The sequence below is a fragment of the Apteryx rowi genome, unplaced genomic scaffold, assembly GCF_003343035.1.
Source record: "Apteryx rowi isolate R43461 unplaced genomic scaffold, aptRow1 scaffold_14, whole genome shotgun sequence".
In the NCBI taxonomy this organism is placed as follows: Eukaryota; Metazoa; Chordata; class Aves; order Apterygiformes; family Apterygidae; genus Apteryx; species Apteryx rowi.
In genome coordinates, this window is record NW_020447641.1 from 4,803,776 (window position 1) to 4,826,956 (window position 23,181).

The 23,181-nt window shown below is 40.6% G+C and overlaps 1 protein-coding gene across 1 annotated transcript in view; it reads left to right on the forward strand.

Moving 5' to 3' along the window:
- Positions 1-23,181, forward strand: part of COL24A1 (collagen type XXIV alpha 1 chain) — a 180,933-nt gene that overhangs the window by 38,266 nt on the left and 119,486 nt on the right. The window contains exons 4-7 of the mRNA XM_026057594.1: positions 6,919-6,972; positions 9,840-9,893; positions 15,589-15,642; positions 17,442-17,495. Coding sequence (XP_025913379.1) covers positions 6,919-6,972; positions 9,840-9,893; positions 15,589-15,642; positions 17,442-17,495 — 216 coding nt within the window. The remainder of the gene's footprint in view (positions 1-6,918; positions 6,973-9,839; positions 9,894-15,588; positions 15,643-17,441; positions 17,496-23,181) is intronic.

Sequence of the window (23,181 nt, forward strand, 5' to 3'; positions counted from 1 at the left end):
AATACCCACAAAGTCTTATCAGTGGGGAGCCTAAAAAAGTGACAGTGAGCAACTTGCAAAGTTCTCTTGCAGTAAAAAAATCCTGATGAGGCATGAAACCCCCCCCCCTTTTTTTTTTTCCTTTCTCCTCCTCCTTTCATTATGTTGTGGTTGGTTTGAACCTTCTTTCAAGATTCAGCCCAGAAATAATGTTCTTTCTATTGGAGTTGACAGGCAATAACTAGCCTTTGTGGTTCTCAAACTCCTCAGCTTCATTTTAGCTTTTAATCATCTRCCGGCACTGATTCTTCCCATGTGTAATTAGGCCCCATGTGTTGCATGATCCATAGCTGTGGAATCTGCCCTTCGCTACCCTATGGGGCTCCAGAATTCAGCCTTTCCTTTAGGGATAGCATATGGAAAAGGCACCTATTTCTTCAAAATTACTATGCCTGATGAAAATTCTAGCAACTGTGAGGACCAAAATCCCCTTCCAAACATAAAGTAAGTTCAAAGTGGAATAGTGCAGTCTTCTCAACCTGAACCACTACCTAGAGGCAAAGCTGCTCCGTTTGTCTGATGAGCCACTCCTTTTTGTATTGCAGAAGATGGTGGTGCTGTATAAACATAGAAGAAGAAATACCTGTTGTGTATTTTTAAACTGTTTAATTTTCAAGATGATATTCTTCACTGCACAGCCCTAAAACTGTTTGCTGTAACATGATATATAGCCCCACACTGACAGAAGGAGGGTTAATAAGAGTTGTGTTAGGTTACTTGCTGGCAGGTGACTGCATCCGTGAGCCCATCTGTGCAGGATTTGGCTTCCCCTGAAAAATGAGTTTTCTCTGTTGGAAAAGCTTTGTGGATCATGAAGACACTCAGCCAGGAGGAGAAGCAGTAGAAAACCGAGACGTGGAGTCCCTTAGGGTGTCTAGTTGGTAAGGATGAGTTGTCTGGAGATATGGCCGGGAGGAGTTAGAAACGCATGCCTGACGTTAAGGAGAAGATGGCCAAGTCTTGCATGGGCTACTGTTACCACAGCAAAGAGAGGATGAGAACCCCTTAAAGAGGGAAGGAGTTTAAAGACCCTAAATGTGGTGCTAAAACCCAGCCGCATCAGCAAGGGTAGTGTCATTGAGGATTTCACTTGTAGCTTATTTCTGAGATGAGTTAAGCTGCTTGCTGAGGCTCTCCCTAGCCACAGGTGATATATCAGGCAGTTAATCACTTCCATGCGCTTTAATTCTGCAAAAAACCCTCACACTTCCCTGCTCAGGCTGAGAAATTTTTATCTCAATATCTGCCAGCTTAGATAAAAACTTAACAGAAATAAAGTCATCTCTGTTCTTAAGCATTTCTTAATTCATCTGAAACAGATGCAGTTTGCACATAATCTGCACAGAAAACCTGGAAAGCTTTAATCCATAACCTAAAGCCATATATGTTCCTCTGATGTTGATGATATTGCTTTGGCTGTTGTAGACATTCTAGTTAGAGAAGGGAGACATAGAGAGAGAGGAAAAAAAAAAAAGATTTATCATATAAAAGTGACTGTTTGCTCTAGGGCATTTGGAAAGAGAAGTGTTTTTTGTTTTGGGTTTTTTTTTTTTAACCATTTCAAATGAAATGCAAATGAAGCAAGAGGAAAAAGCAGCTGGACTTTCATGTTCAGTAGTGTGCTAGTTGCTGAATAACTAAATTTATAAAGTGTATAGAGTATTATGCTTTAAAAAAAAAATGGAAAAAGCATGCTGGGAGTAGCTGTAAAAATTTTGAGTGACAGCATCAGAATTCCAGAAGGTTAAAACTGACAGGTTGAAATGTAGTGCAATAGTGCACAAATCAAAAGTACAAACAGAAGCTGGGGGTGCAAGCGGTTAGGTGGTCAGAGAGAGGTGTTGAGTGATGTTACAGCACACTGCAGAATGAGTCCATCTCATCACTGTAATGCTCGATATCTTAATGGGAATACTGAGCGTCAGAGATGGACTGCTTTTCTACAGGTCTGGGTAGGCTGAGGCTGTGGTTTGGATTTTGGCTGCTGTGCTTTAAGAAAACTTAGGCAAACTGGAAGGATTCCAGAAGGTTGCGGTAACAGTGGTAGTTTTAGAAAATATAACTCTGAGCAAAGGCAGTCTGTTTAATAATGAAGATAAGGGACAAACATTATAGTTTTGCAAAGAGTAAGTTAATATAAAGACATTTGTTCTGCATGTTTGTAGAAAGGCAAGACTATAGCAGGAAATTTTAGGTAGGCCAGAAAGGAAAGATGGCTCACCATAGTGATATTTATGTCATAGAGCTAGCGATATTAGGAGCGGAATTTCCTTTGGTGGAGTTTTCTTTAGAAGAGATTTGGAGCCTGATGCTTCCGGAAGTTACTTCCCCGGCTGTATTTCAGGTACTTTGTGATTATGTGCTGGAAGGATAACATGTTTTGTTTTGCTGAAGGACTGCCTGCCTTAGGTATTTGATAGATTTATATTAAACTCATCTCTTTCTTTAATTTCTTCCTTTAAAAAAGTGGTTGTGGTGGATTTGATTGCTTCTTTTAGAGAAAGAAACTTCACGGTTGTTTTGCAAGAGGAACTTCAGTGACCATGATCTGGGTACTGAGCAGCTCAGGATCAGCATCTGCAGTGAGCGCAGCAGTTTTAACTGCTGAATGCAGAATTGACTGCTGTGCCTCTGAAACCTTAGGGGCTTGTGTTAGGGAAATTAAATGCTTCCTATCACCTTTGGTGGTGCAGGTTCAAAACACATGTATCCATAGAAGAGCTCGATATACTAGAAAATGTCTGTGAAAATTCATCAGTGCATTCATTGGGGACCACCAGAAAGGCAGTGAGAATTACTGGAAGTGTAGCATCTACTTTTATGTTTCAGGATCAAGCCATGATTGTTTCGAACCTGAGCATCTCCCCTCATGGGCTAAATGAAATGTTCACAATTTTTAAGGACAGTACCTTTTTTAAAGAAATCATGTACAGCCTGCCTTGAGTAAACTGATCGTATTGAAGCAACGAGTTTAAAATTTGCATCTGCAATATTTATACATAGTCCCTGTTTTTTGTTGATGGTTAAAATGTCAAATGCAAAAAATACAGTAACACTTTTAATTGCTTAAAGATTGCTTAATTACTGTTTACAAGAGTTGAAGGAAAAGCTGTTCAAACAAATGACTAATTCCTTGGTTTGAGAGAGATCAGATTGACTCACTCTCTGAAGCTGACTTCTGTGTGGTTTACAGGGATGCCTGAGGGGTCTCTCTGTACCATATATGTAAGGAGCTTCTCAGCTAGTATGAAAACAGTCAGGATGGAAAAAATCAAGGTTAATTAGGATACCCTTTGTAGGGTAGAATAAGGTCAGTAAGGCAATTCCATGGGATATTTTCAAAGCAGTAATGTTGTTAGGCAGCTTCTGTGGGCTTGTCCACGTTCACAGATAGAGAGGACAATAGCTTTTTGTATAGAAAGTGGTCTTTCTACTAGAGGAAAAATGTAGGATGAAGACTGAAGGAGAATCCAAGTCTAGAGAGACCATGAAATTAACTGTTTGAGAGACTTTTATCTACAGCAGTTCACTTTGTTTTAGAACACTTTGGGAAAGCATTATTCATCTCTGGCGACAGAGTTCAAGACGCTCTCTTACTGCTGCTTTTAGGGGTTGCTGATAGTTGGTTTGGTTGTGAGAATGGACTGTGTCTTCCCACCACATGGGGGAAAAAAAAGTTTTTCCTCTACTAGATTTAGTTCTTTTTGTGTTTTTAGATCAGAGAAATAATTACTCATGAATTAATGTAGTTACAAAGTGTTTATTTGCAAAGGAAGCAGATGCTATTTAAAAAAAAAAAAAGCTACATTGGCAAAAATATTCAAGCTGTCCTCATTCAACAAGTCAGCAACGAAGGTCAGGGATGTAAATAAACACATATTAAAATTTCTATTAGGAAAAAGGTGGTTTTGGCTATTAGTATCTTTTTAAGGAAATGCAGTGAATGTCTGAAATAGGGATAGAGAAGAACTTTGTAGCACAACTTGCAAAAGAATGTACACTTTCTGCAACAACTCCATTAAATTTTTTTTTTACCTTTAATGTAATATCTTTGTAGCCCCAGGGTAATTTTCCAGACAAAGTGTATCTCTTCACTTAAAATTTGAGAGGATAGATTGGAAAGCATTACTTCAGCAGTGACTAGGGGGGAGCTCTCTGTGCCTTTTCAGTTGCATTTTCTTGGAACTCTCCTGACATGAATGCCAGGTCAAGAGCTTTCCATGTCTATGTCTGCTAAATTTTTTATTATTAGATATGAAATATACGTTGAAGTCTTTTTACTGTAGAAGAAATATGAGGTTGCTAGTGAGTACTTATACAATCAGGGTGAACAAGCAACCTCCTTAGCTGAAAGTATAGTATGTTACAGTTTGATCCAAAGACCAGCACTTGTTATCCGGGGCTGTAAGAGATTTGCATCCTCTAAATTACACGGAGAGAGAGAGATATGGTGTGTATTTCAGCATGACTTAACACACTATGTGTGCACATACAAATATTCCCAACTATAAACAGGCAGTTGCCCTGCAATTAGGATTAAACTTGGATTGAGCAGGATCCAGCATCCTGTGGGCCTTGCTCCATTGTCGTGATTACTTTACAATGCAAAACTCTCATTACTGCTTAGTATCTCAAATGCAGATGCAGAGTGTGACTGCAGCAGAAAGAGCTGTCCTTCTGCACCGTCGTGGTCCACCCCATAGCTCTCTTTGTACAGGCATGATGGCAATGACAGTACCTTCAGGGAAACAGCTATCCGTGTAACTCACAAAATGTCTTCTAGGCTATATAAGTCATCATTTTCACTTTGGGGGCCACTTGAACTCTTTCAGGCAAGCAGTCTGGGGACAATAACGAGTGCTCAGCATTTCAGAGAGTCAAGGCTTCTGCTCTTAATGACCTAGCGATTACAGGTGAAATGGCATGGAGACAGTATAAAGGATCTTTACTGAGTAGCCTATACAGTTATCTTGTGCTTTAAGCAAGTTTCACCGAGAGCTGCATAATTACCAGCCCAGAAAAAATAGATTATCATTTGCCTTCCAGGAAAGTCCACATGAGTTGCCTGGGCTCGCTCCAGAAGTTTTCTCATTCTGATGGTTCTGCTGCACTCAGTGAGGTTCCAGATGTCAGCTGGATGCTTTTTAATGCAGCTTTCCTTTTCCAATGAAAAACTCACGCTGTTCTCTTAAACAATTTAATTAATAGAGCTGCGGCTATGTGGAAATATCAGCGTGGCTCTGACAGACTTTCCTTGAGTGAGTGCAGAGGGGTCTTCATTGAGTCTGGAATATTGAAATGCTGTCCTGTCCTTGACCATGGAAGACTTCATCTAGCATAATTTTGTCCAGTAAAAAGCATTAGACTCCTAAGATTATTACAATTATTTGGAGGAGAAAATATCCCCCCCCCCATAAGAACAATTTTTTCCCCAGAATTGTCCAAAGTTGTCTGTATTCTGGCCAAGTGAAGGTGATTGGCCTGGCATTGCATAATGTCCCTAATTAGCACTGTCCTCTTTGCCAGTGATGTTATCTTTCCTAGTAAATAGCAATATCACCTCTCTAAACCTTTAGGTTTTTTAAAATACAGCTGTCATCTTAATACAGCTCCAAGGGGTGTTAGAGATTTTCTCTCTCTCTACCTCAGTGACTCTTTTCTGCAAAGCCCATTTGTTCACCATTTTAGCCACCATAGTTGCCCTTCTAATTTCCCTGTTACTTCTGCTAGCTTTTATTGTTCAGTGACGAGCAAGTCAGTTGAGTGACGAGTGCAATATTCAAAGTATTTTGCCTAGTGCCTCAGCTGAGAGATTGCAGTATTTGCAGAGCAGGGGGGGAGTGCAGGGAAGCCTGGGTGAAAGAGCATGCTGAGTCCTTCCCTGCTAACATTGACTGATTTCCTTCGTGAGGTTTGATTTTCTTGATGTTCACCCTCTCTAGCAGAGGGAATATTTTGCTTCTGTTACAGCTGGGACTCGTTGTGCTGGCATTTGGGTGGGAGCTGAATTCACCCTTAAGAATAGCCGAAGTGCAGCCCACGCATCCTTAGAACTCCAGTGTGATGGATGGAGTTTAAGTTAGTGCAGATTTTAGTTTAGAGCTCTCACGCTTATTTGAGTGGGATGAGGTAGATCCTGTGGTTTTGAAAATGAGCAACAACCATGTAACAGAAAAGGAAAGGTTTCTATGATCAAAATGACTAGATATCTGGAGGGTGGTATGCTATCTAATATTCTTACAATGACTAATAATCTAATGTGTTTGCAAAGGCTACATCTGGATATATAGTAGCATATATAGGAGTGCATTCATTAAAAAAATACATTTTAGAGAGGGTAATATACATTATATACAAGTGAAACCAAGGATGAACATGCTACCAGTTATTATCAGAAGTTCATAATTAGGAAACTGAACAACCATTTGTCCATGTTTATTATGTTTCTTCTACTTCATGTCTGTCTTTTCAATGAGGTGGTATCTCAATTTTTACAGTTATTTCTCTGAATTTTCTAAAATGTGCATTTGGCATGCCAGCATACTAATTAAAAAGGCTGAATTAGTCTCTATTCTCTGTTTTGAAATACACTACACTTACTTGTTTCTAGTCCTTGAACTGAGCTGCTCTTCCCATAACGTGAACATGCTTAAGCAAAAGTTACTATCTAAATTGTTGGCTCCAATTCCTCATTAAAATACTTTCTTAACATAAATCTCTGATTTGCAGTCAGATTAAAAACACACATGCTTGTAGTTTGGGAATTGGTTTTCAAGCTGAGAAGGTTTGCATAAAAAGTCATCAGCTGCTCTGATTTAGACTTGTGGTACTATACTTGTATTGGTGTCAGCCTCAACTGTTTTGATTTTGTATCACCAGGGTCCTCCAGGTCCTCCAGGTTTACCTGGTCCATCAGGAAAGAGAGGTCCTCGGGTGAGTAAAACAGTTACGTTCCTTGTATAGCTCTAGGCACATCGCTGATAATCAAACCGGAGTCTGCATCGTTTTGTTTTTCTCAACTGTATTCATATGCTTGTTGATTATGAAAGTGTATGATTCTTAAATTTTGGCAGATAGGTTAAAGTAAGGCAAGGTAAGAAGCCTTTTCTTCTGCTGTAAGCATCCAGCAGAGTTAATTCTGCATGGGTGTGTGCACAGGGTACAGTTACATTTGCACCTAGCTCTTGCTGTCTGTAATATTAATTTTTAGTTTTTGCATGCTGCTTGCATCTGCCACTCAGCAAACAGAGGTCACGTTCATCTGTTTTTGGAGTGAGGGGGAGTGAGCAATGCCTGCCACAGATGCACAGGCGGTGGAAACAGAATTAACTGCTGCTGTACAGGAAAAAATAATCCCCCAATAGTTGGTTTTAGTCTCTTGTATTGCAGCAGCTTGATAAAAGGAGTGATACCTGCCTGTGTAGCATGCTCCAGAAAAGAGATATTATAGCAAACACTCATTGCTTTATATGGTGTGAACATGTGTGCATGCGTGTGGCTGGTGTGAGCAGAGGCAGGGGCCTTGCCCGTGCCAGGGACCCGTGCCCCGGCCACCACGAGCACCCGAGAAGCTGCCGTCGCTGCAAGGGCTAATTGGCGTGGCGAGAGGGGGCAAATCCTCTCTGGTAAATCCGCGTTTGCACAGCCCTGTGTCTAAAACTGCTTGGCAGGGGTCTGTGTTGGGGATGCGAGGGGCAGCCTGAGAGAGCAGGGGAGAGTTTGTCGAGTGGAAGATTTGGGGCCGAGGGAGCTGGGGGTGCGGTGGTGGCTGTGGCTGGAGCGCGCTTGTCTAGCCAAATGGGGAGCGGGAGGGAGAGAGGAGTTTGTACGAAGGCTCGGCAGATGCGTGGGAGTTTTGAGTCAGCCATTGAAGGGACGTTTAAACAGGCTGTCGCTCAAGAGCGTGTTGAAACCAATCCTGAGCGCCCTGCACTTTGCTGGCTTTTGAAACCTGGAGTGGCTGGGTAGGAAAGTGCACAGGTCAGAGGGGCAGAATACTGCACGGGTGGTGTAGGGCAGTTGGAGGTAAGGGGAGTGGCTGAGAAACATTTAAAAGTATAAAATGAAGAGACAATTCCTTCAAATTCGTATCTTCCTGACTTCATTTCCTGGGTCCTTCTTTCAAATCACCCTCCTATATTGGAGCTGACAGCTCCTTCAATTGCTTCGGCTTTGTGTGCTGCTGCACCCCACTGCCTCTGTTTCTGCATCGAGGGCAGGATCCCCCACACCAAGGAAATCCTCATAAATGGGAACCTGTCTTTGGTTTAGATGAGGCTGCCCATGTGTTGGTACAAAGTTAATTTCCACAACTATCAGTCTGCCCTGTGACTTCTGTCTTCTGCCACATGAGCTGCCGTTTGGGATCTTGAAATGTGTCTCGCGGTGTCAAAGGGAAGTGGCAGAGCCGCATTGCCTGGGCCTGCTCCAGGGCCCCTCGGGTCCAGATCTGATCCTGACACAGGCTGGATGTTATGGAGGCTGTACCAATGCCTGAATGATGATTACAGATTTCCATTAAAAGCTGATTTTGATCCCTGCAATTCGATTGGTAACCCTGTATTCTAGTCCTGTTTTGGTCACTTTTATTTTTTGACCAGCTTTGTGCAGTGCTTAATCAGCAACAAGATCAAATTCCCCTGATGCCTCCTGTTCCTCCAGGATGCCGTTGCCCCTCTGCGTTGCAGCACTTCTTCGTTTATGCCCCGACTTCCTAGTCGTTGGAGCCCCGTAGGCACCGTAGCTACATTGGCGCTTTCTGCTTGTTCCGTTCTCCTAAATCCCTGAGAGCCTCCAAAGTTGCCTACGGGCAAACTAATCTCTCAAACAGCATTTGGCATCAGCATTTCTATGRAGTTATGTCAACATTATCATTAGTGAGAGGAAGCACTTAAGAGGTCTAGCTTTCAGTGTTACTGCAAGGTATAAGYGGTAAATTCAGAGTCATATGATGGAAAAATAAACACTGAGTTTATCCATTGTAAAACCTCTGAATTTGAGAGAGTTRAAACAGATTTTGGTGTTTGGATGAATTGTTTGGGTAAAACTTTGGCCTTGGTGAATTCAACAAAAGCTTTGCTACCAGGGATAAGATTTCACCAATTTGGTCCTTCAGTGTTTGGAAAATAAATAGCTGCTTTGACAGCCTTTGGGATGAATATTTTCCCTATGTCCAGTTTCTCAAGGACTACGGGTTATGCAGCATGCTGCAGGAACAGATGCCCATCCTGGATAGTGTTTTAATGAGATATAGGTGGTCCTGATGTCCCATTCTGTTCCTCTTAGTTTCTGTAACAGTCCCGAAATTGTTGTAGTCAAACAGTATTAGCACCAAGCCCATTTTCTACCCCTTTTCATCAGCAATGATTTGTTTAGAGGAGGTGGAATACTTTGCTTTGAATTGTCTTTGAAGGCAGTGAGAGCTGATCCCATTCCTTCCTTTTGCAGTGTGTAACTGGGTACCTCAGCATGTGAGGTTCAGAACTTTTCTATTTCATTCCCATGCTTCGATATTTTGTAGCTGGAGAATGATGCTGCAGTGACTGCCTACCAAATATCTGTTAGAAATTACTTGGGAAGACAATAAAAACTGAAATTTTTAAAGGAAAGGAAAGTGCTTAGCTTCACTTTAGGAATAAGTGCCTTTTTTTTTTTTTTTTTTTTAAATAATCCTTAGAAAATCCCAACTGATGGTTCTAAGAGCAAAAATGATACTGTAAAATGGTTCTCTGCAAACTGTTCACAGTCGTTTGGTGGAGCACTGAATAATCCCACTCTTTTTGCTTTTTTTTTTCTTGTAGGGTATTCCAGGACCACATGGTAATCCAGGTTTGCCAGGATTGCCAGGTCCAAAGGTGAGTTAATTTATCCATGCTGAATATGTGAACTTCTTAATCACTTTTTGGAAGCCATAGAACTGTTTCCTATAATAGAAGCAACTGGCCTTCATTGGTTTACAAATGGAGACTGTAACTATAAACAGTTTTAAATTAAATGTAACCAATCAAACTGAACTCAAGAGCAAAACAAGATAGCTCAAAAAAAATTATGGGAAAAATAGAGAAAAAAAGAATGCCTGTGTGCGGACTTATGACCTGGAAATTCTTATCCATGCAAGTAGTCTGTGCTTCCCAAAAGAGTTCTTGTAAATCAGCCCAGCCTCTTTGATAAACTGGTATTTAAATGAGAATAAACATTTAATTGCTGTAACATTTTACCTTAATTAAATACAAAAAAAATAGACTGAGTCGTTCTCCATAAATTATTCTTTTTTTTTGCCCGTGTCTGACCTTGCGTATATAAACGTGCCAGTATTTCAGACATGATCACTTGATTTATATAATAGAAACATTTTCAGTAGATTTATGGATGTGATATTTAAAACCGAAGAAAAAAACACTAGATCAGGGAGCTCAAATAAAACCCTTCAAACTTGTGTAATGTAGGCCATTTAAATAGATTTGACAGATCTGTGCAGTTGCAAAATGCCTTCAACTCATATTTAGTTTGAACAATTTGATAGATGTGTTAGGAAAAAACAAAAGCAACCATAATTTGTTTTAGTGCAGTTCCTTATGGCAGGAATCTGACCTGTCATGACAGGTGTTAAAAACTGCTTGAGGTCATAAAAAGACATGTAATAAAGCTTGTGATGTTAGACACTGTAAAGTAATGTAGCTTTGTATTTCTTATGTGTCCTTTTATTATTAGTTTTATGAGAACACCTAAACTCAGAGACCTGTAATTAATTTCTACAATATTTATGAAGGCTGTATAATGAAGAGTACATTGCTAGGAAAATAATTGCAATCAATTAATGCTCAGATTTGCTTCATAATGTATTTTCTCCCTCCATTAGATCATAATTCTGATCAGTTCTCTAGCTGGTTCCATGCTTTTAAGAATAGAAGGCAATTTTATACGTATATATATAGTGTGTGTGCGTGTGTATATTCACACACACATATGTATATATGTATGTATGTATTTACTATTTGTTTAGCAGTTATCACTTTCTGTTAGACTGTAAGTTGCTCTTGCAATTTAAGTATCTTTTAAAACAGTTTTAATTAAATAGAAATGAGCCAGGTGCTCACCAAGGATTAAGTATGAACAACAAGTTGACCTGCACTGATTGTGTAAGCTGAAATGAAAAACTTTTGTTTAATCTTAAAATACAGTAGACAAGTTGCAACAATCTTCTGGCAGTAACTTAACATACAATTTTATTCTGCTTTTGATGTACATGCATTTTTCCTTGCTATGTTGAAGCATCCCTTATGTACTTGCTTGAAGCATGGAACAACATTAATTAATATGCTTTTAGTTTTCTGTGTTTTTACTGATCACTTCCAACTGAGAGCCAGATTCTGCCCTTGAGAGTGTGTTAGCAATTCCAGTTGATAGGTGAGGGTCCTCAGCATTTAACTCTTGATAAACAGTTGACATGTTTTAAAGTCACTTAAAACTATGCTTGAGGTTTGTCTGTATTCCTGACTTTCTGAAAAACAAGAATTATTTCAAGAAAATCTAGTTTGCAGATTCTGGCACTGTTCTAACTGCATTGCAATGTTAAATAGATTAAATACTAAGTGCTTTATTTTACCTTTGCATTTTGACCTGTGGTCAACGTGTTGTTCACCCACAATTGAAAGCCATGTATCATAATGGCTGCTTGCTTATAGATTAAAAGTAACACTGAATTAATTACATTTATAGGCAAAAGGGAGGAAGGGAAAGGCAGTGTAGGTAAGTTATCAGAAGGCCTGTGTTTTAATTGGCTGAAAACTGATCACAATTTTACTACCACCCTTATTTTAATATGCCTGCACTGGAAAGGGAAGCGGAAGACAGATTGGAGTTGTTCAAGGAATATAGCAGTTTACCTACCAAAATGTAAATCATCTGGAAAATGCTCAGATAAGTTTTACCACGCTGAAGACTGTCTTCTATGTGGCCTGACATACCAGGTCAACATGACAGATTCATTTTGCCATAATATTTCCAGGCTTTACTTAGGATTCAGCAAGCTTAGTTTCTCCTCAAATGCCCTCACAAATCTAAGCCACAGTGACATAACTGTTGACCTGGCATAGCGTAAGCAAGAGGAGGATCAGGCCCAGTAGCATTTCAGAAGAAAACCACGTATTTTACAGGTCTAAAAGAATCAACTGTCAGAAAGGCTCGCGCTGCTCATCTTGCATGTCTCTCTGAGCAGTGAGCGTTGCCCCTTGGACACTACTCGGCTAACCAGAGCTCTCCAGCCAAGGGTGGCAGCTCTTCCACTTTGTCCTCAGGAGGCCCAGCCTAAACCGTTCTGGTTAAAGTCACGGGTAGTCTTCTACTATCTTCACCAGCCTCTGAACTGGGAGTCAAACAGATGGTGACAGGTGTGAAGAGCCTGGGGTAAGAAATCCAGGGAGTGGACAGGAGGACTCTGCAGGAAAACAAATCTTGATCTGGAAAACATATTGAAAAAGAGGGAGCAGAAAAAAAGGGGGRAGGGAAATGGTATATTTTAATAAAATGTTATCTTCTCAATGGATAAGCTAGCAAAAGTTTGTTAAACTGAGATCTTTTCATATATTTGATGAGATGAAAGAGAACAATTTTGCCCTTCCCATAGCACACTTCGCTCTAGATCTTTCTTGCTCTTGTTTTGAAGAGCTGATAACTATGTGTGTGTTTTAAAGAATCATTATTTCACATAACAGCCCTGATGTCAGAATATTTGTAGTTAGTCTTTTCCACCAGCACAGACTCTTTGGTGAGACTACATTTCAGGATACAAGCTGGTGCATTTTATGATGAGAATTTCAGCATCTGTCTAATGCCTGTCATGTCACCTATGATTTTTGTTTGTTCAGTTTTGTACAGAATTTTTACTTAGCTTATTTTCCAAGGCATCCTTAGAACAGCCTGACAAACTTTGATTACAATGACTGAAACAAGTGAGAGAACTTCAGTCATCTGTGGAGACCAAGAGCCTGAAATGCTGGAGAAGTGATGTATCGTAGCAGTGGCTGTTGCACCAGCTGCACAAAGGCCTGTACTTTTTGTGGTCATTAAATACCTGGTATGGATTAAGAACTGAGGTACCTGCTCTATGTTAAGAGGAATGTCTGAAAGTAAAATGCAGTGAATCAGTGAAATCTCTTAGTGTATTTCACTCACGTTAGCATGAATATAAGTGCCTGTCTGAGGTCATCTAGGCATCTAATCCAGAGTTCTGGATTTCATGCTGAAGACATCGGCTTAAGAACTTAGCACTTCAGTTAACATCACTGCTAAAACCTTGTATTTTTGGGATCTTGTTCATGATGCCAGCATTACCAAATAGGGCTTGTGGGCACAGAGTACTTGCAGTTGTTCCAACAGTTAATGATAACTTCGTTGTGACTGGAACTTTAGTTTAAGACAAGCATCTGCCCAAATTGCAAATGAGTGTCACGCTGCCTGGGCAGCTGGACGTTGTGCATAGGTCTGGGCACGTCTGCTACCCACCAGTCTGGTAGCGGAGAATAGGGTTCTCCTGGGAATGTCCAAGCAGTTGTTTTCCCCAATTTTAGCTCTCTTTCAGTGAAGGACATGTACCACCTCTAGTCCAGCTCAGCTGAGGGATAACTTTAGTATTCCTTGGCTACAGAAAATATATTTTTGGGTGGAAAGAATGGATCTTGAGAATGTGAGTTGTGAACGTCCAGGCGTTATTTGAAATCGGCTTTGAAATCAAGAGACCTGGTGTGGCCTGTGCCACCTATATGAACAAGTCAATGAAATATTAGTGCCTCTTGTAGGCAGCATTTATTATGAATCAAACCAGAGATTCCATATATGCTCCTCAATTATTGTATTTTCAGTTATTAGAGTATGACCATAGCTTAGTTCATGGCTGTCGGAGCATCCTGGGCGGCTGCCTGAGGGGCGTGAAGCGATTCAGGGAGCGAGTGCAGGAGGCACAGCTTGCCAGGAACCCGTTTTTAAGGGCGGCGAGCTTGCTCCCCTCTCCGCGGGGCGCACGTCTGCAGCGGCGGCAGAGCCAAGCGCTGCCCGTGGCCGCCCCGCTCCAGCTAACAGACCGCTCCAGCGCGGCGGGGYGGCTATCGCTGGTGCCGCTGGGGCGCTCTGGGTCCCGCCGGAGCCGGCAGGTCAGCGGGACCCCTCTGCGCGCGAGGGTGACCCCAGCCCTGGTATCAGGGGCAGGTTTCAAGCGGCCGCTATCCACGAGCGCCCCGTGAAGCCCCTGGGCCTGCGGTGTGACTGCATCTGGCGGGCTTCCCCGGGGCTTGGGGGAGCCCTGCTGTTGCTGGTTATGGCTAATTCAGGCCAGGGAAAATCATTATGTTTTTCACAGCTCCAGTTAAGCAAAGGCAGAGTGAGCTTGACCAGGGCAAGACTAACCTCTCACAGACAAGATTTTAATCTTTGTCTGTGATTAAAATAAAGTAACGTTAAGTTCTTTGGTGCTTATGGTGATGGAGCCAGGAAGTCTCGGGTACAGGAGAGACCAACGCGGCAGGTCCGACCCCTTTCTGCCGCCTCATGTGGGGTGCAGACAAYGTAACTTCCACCCAGGAACAACGTGCTGGTCTCCTTCAAAAAAAAAAAAAGTGATTGAATTGAGGACTTTGCTGAATTTTTGCAACCATCTTTCTCAGCTAGGATGCCTGCGCTGCATAAAGGCAGGTCCCAGGTGTGAGGAAGACTGGGACAGCGAATATRTGGTACTGGGGGAGATGTGGAGTCCCAGGGAAAGTCTCTGTCTCGCCGACATGTCTGCTGTAACCCTGCTCAGCGGGGGTGCTTTTACCCAAACAGTGGTATCCGCTCGCCTGCAATATTTAAAATCCTTAGAAGAGACTATACTGTGGACAGACACTTGTTAAAAACTCTAAAATCTAGAATTTTAAAAGGAAAAAAAACCCAGTAACTTTAATGGAAAATGATTTCCTTACATTATGCTGTGGGGAGGTGCAAGTCTGTTATGGAAAGCTAAGCTTTTGATATGACTGAGAAGTTTCAAGACGTTGGGCACACTTTAAGCACAGCTTTAAATAGGTTTAGATCAAAAAGGAATATAAAACATAACTGTGCAGAAACTGAAATAACTGCAAACTCCATTGATATTCCTCTCAGGTTATTGTGATAAATCAGACTTTYGCAGGTAAACAAAGAGCAGGTTATACATTCAGTTATAAACTGAGAATATGGGCACACCAACTTATCTGTATTGGTACAGAGTTTGTGTTTTATTATTTAAATATTTAATTATAATTATTTGATTATTAAAATCTGTGTTTTATTAAATATTTTTCTGACAAATTATGAAATTAAGAAAATCCATAAATCTYATTCCAGTGTAAACTCAGACTGTTGTATTATATTATAGTTCTTTATTACAGATTTGCTTTCTAATAACTTCTAGTAACAAGTGCAGTTTATATGAACATTCCACTTCCTTTTGCTATAACAGTGAAAATTGTCACCAAGCATATGATTTAAAATCTCTGTTCTCTGGTGATATTAATGGGCTTGATTTCTCTGCAACAGGGCCCTAAAGGAGACCCAGGATTCTCCCCAGGACAAGCAAAACGTGGAGAAAAGGTAATATTTTCTTAATTATATTAAAAATATTTTGTCTGCCCCATTCTTTTGTTGAAGTCTCGTTTCACATTCACACAAGTTTTAACAGTTAGAGCAGTGGTTTGTATGTACCATGCCTCTGGTGTATTTTGAAACATGTGTTAGACTAACCAGTGCAAATAAGAGAAAATTTTGTAGCCAAATTAGTGGTTGCTCTCTCTTCCCAAAATGTTTGGGTATAAATATTTAGAATGGTTCTTCATGGAAACTGTGGGCTTGAAAGCCTGTGGTTATTTCAGTTTTAGATTGCAAATCCACAGATTGTCTGACACTTTAATGTGCTAATGCTAAAAATCTAATGGCATGTTTAYGTTCTAATGTGTTAGCCAAGGCTATATATTCTTAGAATAAGTTGTATTTATGCTATGTTTTATTATGAACATGCACTAGTAGTTAAATTGTGGAACGTTTGTGCCAAGTATAAAACACTCTAAGAATCCAGGACTCATGCTCTTAATAATAAAGCAAGCGTTAGCAAGTAACTCTATTCTAGCTAGTTGCTGATTTATGAAATAAGTTTTGGTTTCTTTTTAATGCATAAAATTTTTCAAACTCTAAGATTCACAAAAATATGTTTTCAATTTTAAAGCACTACTGGATCAAAGACAGGGCAAAATTCAGATACGTGTCTATGGGTGTACTGATAAGAAATTTAATTGCTGCTTTTGTAAAAATAGCAATGTTATTTAAGCTAGCTGATTTGCACTTGTGGCAATCTATAGTGATGCAAGCTATACATGTCCACCTGAAATTCTAGGAGTGTTCTTTGGCCAGAACCCAAGCTGCCACAAATATATTGATAAACAGTCTAAAGCTCACATGGGTATCTGTAGATAGTGGTATAACCCCAAAATTGGCATTTCTCTAGTTCACAGTTTCTTTTGGTTCTTAAATTACTTTTTCAAGCAAGTCAAATTTCTGTAGCCTAAGTAATGGGCTTGAACTCATCTTGATGTTAACTCACTTCCAGGATCTTTTCCTTGACTCATTGCATTTGAATTTGGCCACTAACCCTGAAAGAATGAATCTCTTTACTATCAGTCTTATGCAGAGAAAAGAACTGGAATATCCTTCCCTCTTCCTCCAACAGCAATAACTGTAAGAAAATGCATCTTTTTCCAGCTCCCTAGTATTCAAGATATTCTTATTCTCATGGTGTGCTTCCATGTAGTTGCAAGGTTTAAGGAACCTGAGTGAGAATAGCCATATGCTACCATAACACCTTTGTCTATATCCATCTTTCATATCATCTTTTACACAGGTTAGCAGGTCTTTTCTGTTGTTTTATGCAGCACATAGCACCATGGGGTCCTGATTCCTGTCTGAGGCTTGTGGACGTAACACTAACACAATAAATAGTAATAGCTAAAAATATGTATTAATTAGTGGTGAAATCACTCACTTCTGAGGGAGTGACTCTCTTGAGAATTGTCTAGCTTCTTCACTTCTGCTTATGTTGGCTAGAAGTAAATGTTCTGAGATTATGAACCAAGTCTGCTCTAGCTGTGATTTGACCACATTACATGACACAGGAGCACACACGCTGTACCCAGCAGTATCAATAGAGAAACTGTAGCCCTTTTTCTTTCTTTTTTTTTTTTTTTACTCTAAACCAATAATCCATGCCTGATAAAAATGGAATTATCTACTTTTTCATTCCAACCATCCAAGAATGCAGAGAAGATGTGAAGTCCTGCATGTTTGTAGGCCTGAGTCATGTTCCARTGAAACACAGTGATTCTGCCCATTTTGTTGTACAGGGTGATCCAGGCCCAGCAGGTTTTCCAGGCCCACCTGGAATCAAAGGCCAGAAGGTAAGATACTCTGTTTCCATTTTTCCTATAAACCTCCCTGGCTCAAATCTGTGGCCAGTAGATGGACATCTCATTGTCAAGAGACCATGGAAGGAACATGGGCTTTTGTCCAACTGCTGGTACRGTGTCAAATGTGTCAGGCTCCAGGGCCATCAGTGCAAAACCTTTTCTTGAAACTAAATGAACTGAGGTCATGGCGGCAGAATGTAAATTACACCTGCTTAAGTTGGAGTCCTTTGAAAGGTGTGCCATGCTCAAACAGAAAGGTTACTGGAGAGTATAGGCTTGCCTGCAAGGTACAGTCATTTTAAAATCAGTTGTGTTCAATTTGCAGTAAGAAGTCCTTTGACTTCTTTTTCTATATTATGTAATTCCACAGGACCATGTGCTTATTCATTCAGWAGAACTTCTGGTGCTCAGTCTTTCAGAACTGCATAATTGCTTTTTTTCCAAATGTGTGCCAGAGTTGCTAAAACAGAACTCAGGTGAAATACATTCTGCTTTTGCATGCTATATAATAATGGCAGTATTATTTTTCGATAAGAGAAACATCAGGTGCCACACACTGCATTTAAGAAATACATCTATGTTGCGGCAGTTCATGTAGGCAGGACGACATAAGGTGAACAGGTAATTTTGGGGCGGGAACATGATGTCAGTGGAGGAAATAAGGCAAATAACTTTAAGAAGTGAGCACAGAAGACTGAGGGAGTGCATATAGTTCATGTGGAAGGAGAGGTTGCCTGATATATGTCCCATAGCCTATTCTAGTTAGTCAGATAGCATCAAACTGGCAAGGAAATGAGAATCAACAAGATGGGAAAAACTGCTATTAATCACTGTCTCTGGAGAAGGTATTTCTGTGTTGCAAATGTAACAGAAAAATATGGAGAACAGATATAACAGAATTTTGTAGTAGTATGTAATGCTAAAGGCACCTGTAAAGCATTTGTCAAAGTATGAAATGAATTGTTAGGAAGATAGGCCCAGATGTTCTTGGCCTCACTCTTTGACATTTAAAGAAGGAATATTAATAAAGGCTTGCCTGCTATTGAAATTAAAGAAAAAATGGTATTGCAACAAAATTCATATTCAGTGTTATGTTTTAAGATCGCTTCATTCAATGTTATCTTGATCTTAAACCTGTATGATAGTTTCTTTAAAAAAAAAATAAAAAATCTAATCCTTGGTTTCTTGAATTGACCAAAACACACTAAAACTGTAGCCAAAAAAGGAAGCTATTACTCAGTTAGCCCCAGGAGGAGTGTGGAAATTTATCTTTCCAAATACATGTGGCTCATGGTTCTGGGAACTGGAAAAATGTGTAGCTTTGACAACAATTTGCATTCCCTCTACTGAGAGTTAGCCTAAAAGTCTGGATGTTAATGGCTCTTGTCACTGGCCAGACTTGGGCACCTTGAAAATCCATCCCCAAGCATAGTGCTTTCCCACTTCTTCAGGTTGATAGTTCTGCCTGGACAATAAAGCAGCTTTTGTTTTATCTTAAATAAGACCTTCTTAGATGGGAAGCAGCTGTCATTTGTTCTGGATTTTGAGACTGATGTTTGTGAGCAAGGAAATGAAAATCTCATAGCCATCATTCTCTCCTCCTGCCACAAGAATTCACTCCTTATCTGAGAGTTAGAGACTCTCTGGAGAAATGTGCTCACTTGATCACTGTAAATTTTACTCTCTGTTTCCATGTCATATACATCAGACACTAACTAGAACCATGTTTAGGACAATTTCTGCACAACCCCAGATTGTAGGAATACCAGCCTTTGAACAGCACTACACCTGTAAAGAGTATTTTGTGCTTGCCTGTTTTTTAATGACAAGCCCATGTTTCATTGTTTGAAATATTTGATCTTTAGTTATCATTATTCAACATTTGTAAATAGATAAACACACTGTCAGAATCCTCCTGAGCTGTTAGCTTGTGATCTTAGAAGTTAGTTTCAAAGCAATGTGAGCACAAATAGTTGTGAAATACACCAGCTAAAAGGATAAACTGCAGAAAACCCAACTACTTCCATTTTCATTTTATAGCCCAATACTACTGGGGAATTGCCATAATATTGAATAAATAACATATTTCCGATATCCTTTCTCATCCATATATAGAAAGGAAGAAAAGCAAATCTTAAATATGGGTTAATGGTGTTTCAACTGCTATTTGATTTTTTGGCAGATGGCTTGTGTTAACTGAGCAGTTAACTGTGATATGTTTGATAGTGAATAAAAAGTCTCATGCTTTTCCAGACGTTTTTAATGGTGTAATACAAATCTATGCTCATTTCACATCAGTCGCTCTTTTTCATATTTTTTTTTTCCTTGTTTTCCTGAAAGACTTAAGTTTGAGGTTTACACATTTCTTCAGGAAACTCAGCATCCATTTCACATTAACCATAGTGGTAGCTTTGAAGAGCTGAAGTGTTAGTGAGCTGGCAAAGGGGTACAAAGCAATAACTGCTGCCCTCCACTGGGCATGATCACACCTGCTCCAGGTCGTTGTGCTGGTGTGGATGAAACGGTTTGTTTAACAGATTTTTCTAATCATTATTAGCCTGGTTCTGAACTTTCTGTGCAATGTTATGCAGTACTTATACAAAAACATGTGCTGTGGAAATTTGGGGTGAATGTGTATATTATTTTCACTTTTTAGACCAGAATAATTTGTGAGTAGCCAAGTGCTATGTGCTTTTGGTTCTGTTTTCTCTGAATATCTGAGTTTAGTAGATCATGTTAGGAGAGTTTCCTGGAAAGATTCATTTTACAAAGATTTTTGAAGGCCTCGGTGCAACACAACAGCATTAGTAACTACTGTTTTGGATTATAACTGCAAACTGATGTGTTTCATTTTTAAGCTGATAGCCTGTTTTTTTCAGTGAGATAGTAAAACAAAAATATGTTAATAATCAAGACTCTGGGAAGAGATTATTATGATTAATTTTATTTTTCATTACACACCATGTTTCAGAGTGTGTGTCCTTGTGGCTGCCTATTAAGTAATACTTATTGCTCTTGCCTGTAACACGCAATACGAAAGGCCAAGTTTTGCTCAGTTATATGAAGGGTAGGGTTTCAAATTTATTCTAGTGTRAGAACTGAAAATTGCATGTTTATGAGGTGTTTAGAGGCCTGTTCTCTTTCAGGCATCTTTTCAAGCAGAGAAGCAGTGGCCGGAGATTAGAGTAAGTTTGAGGCGAATGCCGTTTCCAGAGCAGTTGCGTGGATCTTATATCTGGAGCCATCTTTGGTGCCATCTTAAAATCAACATTCTCAAAACTTTTCTTATAACAGTTCAGAGACCTCACGGGAGAAACATTCTCCTTACCTGTCCTCCCTCCCGAAAAGAGTCTTACCTCACCCATACAGACAGGCAAGCAGTTAGCTCTAATAGCCAGAGAAGTGGGGAATGGATTTGTCAACCAAAGGACAGTACTCTTTATGGTAGAAGTAGTCTGGGAATTAACTTGCCTGAGATCATGCCAATGCATTGAAATGACTGCAGTACATGTGTGGTTGCAGGTACTTTACGATGATGTTTGAAAACTTCTTTTAAAGAAAAAGATTGRCCAGTTTTTTTGTTAACTTTCTTCRCAATATTTTTAAGGTGTGTGTAATAGTAAATCATGGGAATCTGCATGTATAAAATCCTGATAAAATCCACATACTAAAGTATAATATGGTCAGACATGTTGAAGGATTTGTGTAGAGAGAGAGGAAAAAATTCGTTGCAAACTGAGAAGGGCTCCATGTTTCCTTTTGTCCTTTTGTATCCTATAAAGAGTAAGGCAAATAGATAAACATAAGGCAGTAGCTGCAGTGATGTTAACCGTATGTAACCTAGGGTGTTGTAGTACTTTTCCTGGAGAGTGCCATTTTCCTTGAGCAGAAGGAAAGTTCAACTGTGTGAGAGAAATTCCTCCACTGAATTAGAGGGAGAAAAGGTCTTTTTCCCTCGTCAGGGGAGGAAAAAGCACCTTTCCTTTCAGTAAAAGTGTTTAGCTGAATTTTGATTTAATTTTGCCTTAAGTAGTTCTGGTCTGTTGTTCATACTGAAGCACTGTCTRTAGTGCTCCGTAAGAAACAGCAGGCAGCCCCTGGAAGAGGGTTTGTTTTACCTCTTTCTGCCTTTAGGTCCTGGGTTCAGTGAGGGAAGGAAGAGGCCACCAGCCGGTTTTGTCCTCGGCGTGGCGCTCAGATTTACACGCAGACTGGCAGAGGCCCCCCACTAACACACCCCCGTGGGTCACTCCTCCCTGCTGGCACCTTGGTCACTCCTCCGGCGGACATTATGTCCCTGGAGGCAACGGGGCGGCAGAAGCGTGCAGCTGTACGTGAGGTGCTTCACTGTTCATTTGGTTGTCGCTCCGTAATGATAGTGAGGATCTAACTGCAGCACCGGCTGGGTGACATGGAGCGGTAATTACTGATCCTCACTTGGTCCGTGCCGAAGGACAGGCCGTGTTAGAGAGGAAAGTGGCAGCGCCTGCTGGAACCTTTGCTCACCTTTTCCCYTCCCCTTCCTCCCTGCATGGCAGGCACTGGGAGAGGGGCGCTGAAGGCAATGTCATTCCTCAAGGCAAGGAGGCAGAACTCCTCCTGATCTGTCAGGTCTCACCTGTCTTGTCATGCATTTGGCACCTGCMTCCCGCTCGCCAGCTGCTGTGCTGGTGTCTCCTGTGGTCACAGGCCAGGCTGCAGCTTCCCTCCTTCTCCGGACTGTGCCTCGTGGGAGGGCCCAGAGCTGGCAGAGGAGTCCTTCTGCTGATCTGCATCTGGCACTCTGCTTTCCAGCAGACTCCTGCACTGCAAAGCACACGTCCTGGGCAGCTGCCTAGTACCCCAAATCCCTCCCTTGCCAGATGTCTCTCTCATTCCCATCACACAGCCCTCCACTCTTCTCCCCCAACCTTCTCCTTGTGTCAAGCAACCCTGACGCAAGGACCATCTTCCTTGTCATGTGAATAGCAGCCTCGTGCACCAGGTCTTGACTGTTGGGAAGATATGCATCATTGCCTAGTCACAAAATTACTATTCCAAAATTAATTCCAACATACAGTAATCAAACAAGCTTATTCGAAGTGCACTTCATTGCCTTCTAATAATGCTGTTCTCATTGCTATCAGTGTATATTTTTTCTTTCCATCTTAGTTAATTGAATTTTCAGCCTGCTCACGGGAGTTTAGTTTCTGTGAAACATGGACTGGCAAAATTTACTGTGTTAATTTACTGTGTTACATCCGTTACTATACAGGATGAAAGATTCCTGAAATTCTGAATAATCAAGAATATTTTCCTTTAATAAGCCCTGCAGCGTTGCTTCATCAGCCACATACACAAGACTGCCTCCTGTATGGCTAGACATTGAAAATCTTTGCAAAAATCATCAGGGATGGTGAAATTAGCACAGAATTGTCAAAAGCTAGAAAGAAATCCTTGCAACAGACCGCTTGTTGGAAGGACAGTGACAAAGCCTTCTTGTACTCTGCTTCTATGCCCAAGCTTTAGAGCAGTACTCAGTTTTATACTGAGAGTGGAGAGCGGAGAGCCTGTCATTTAATTCTTTGGATAATGATAATGTTTATCTTAAACTAACTCAAGTTAAGCCAGTTGGTTTTGCCTAGACCAGCTGAAATCAGAGCTGCATTTGCAAGGCAGCAGTAATTGCATCTAAAAT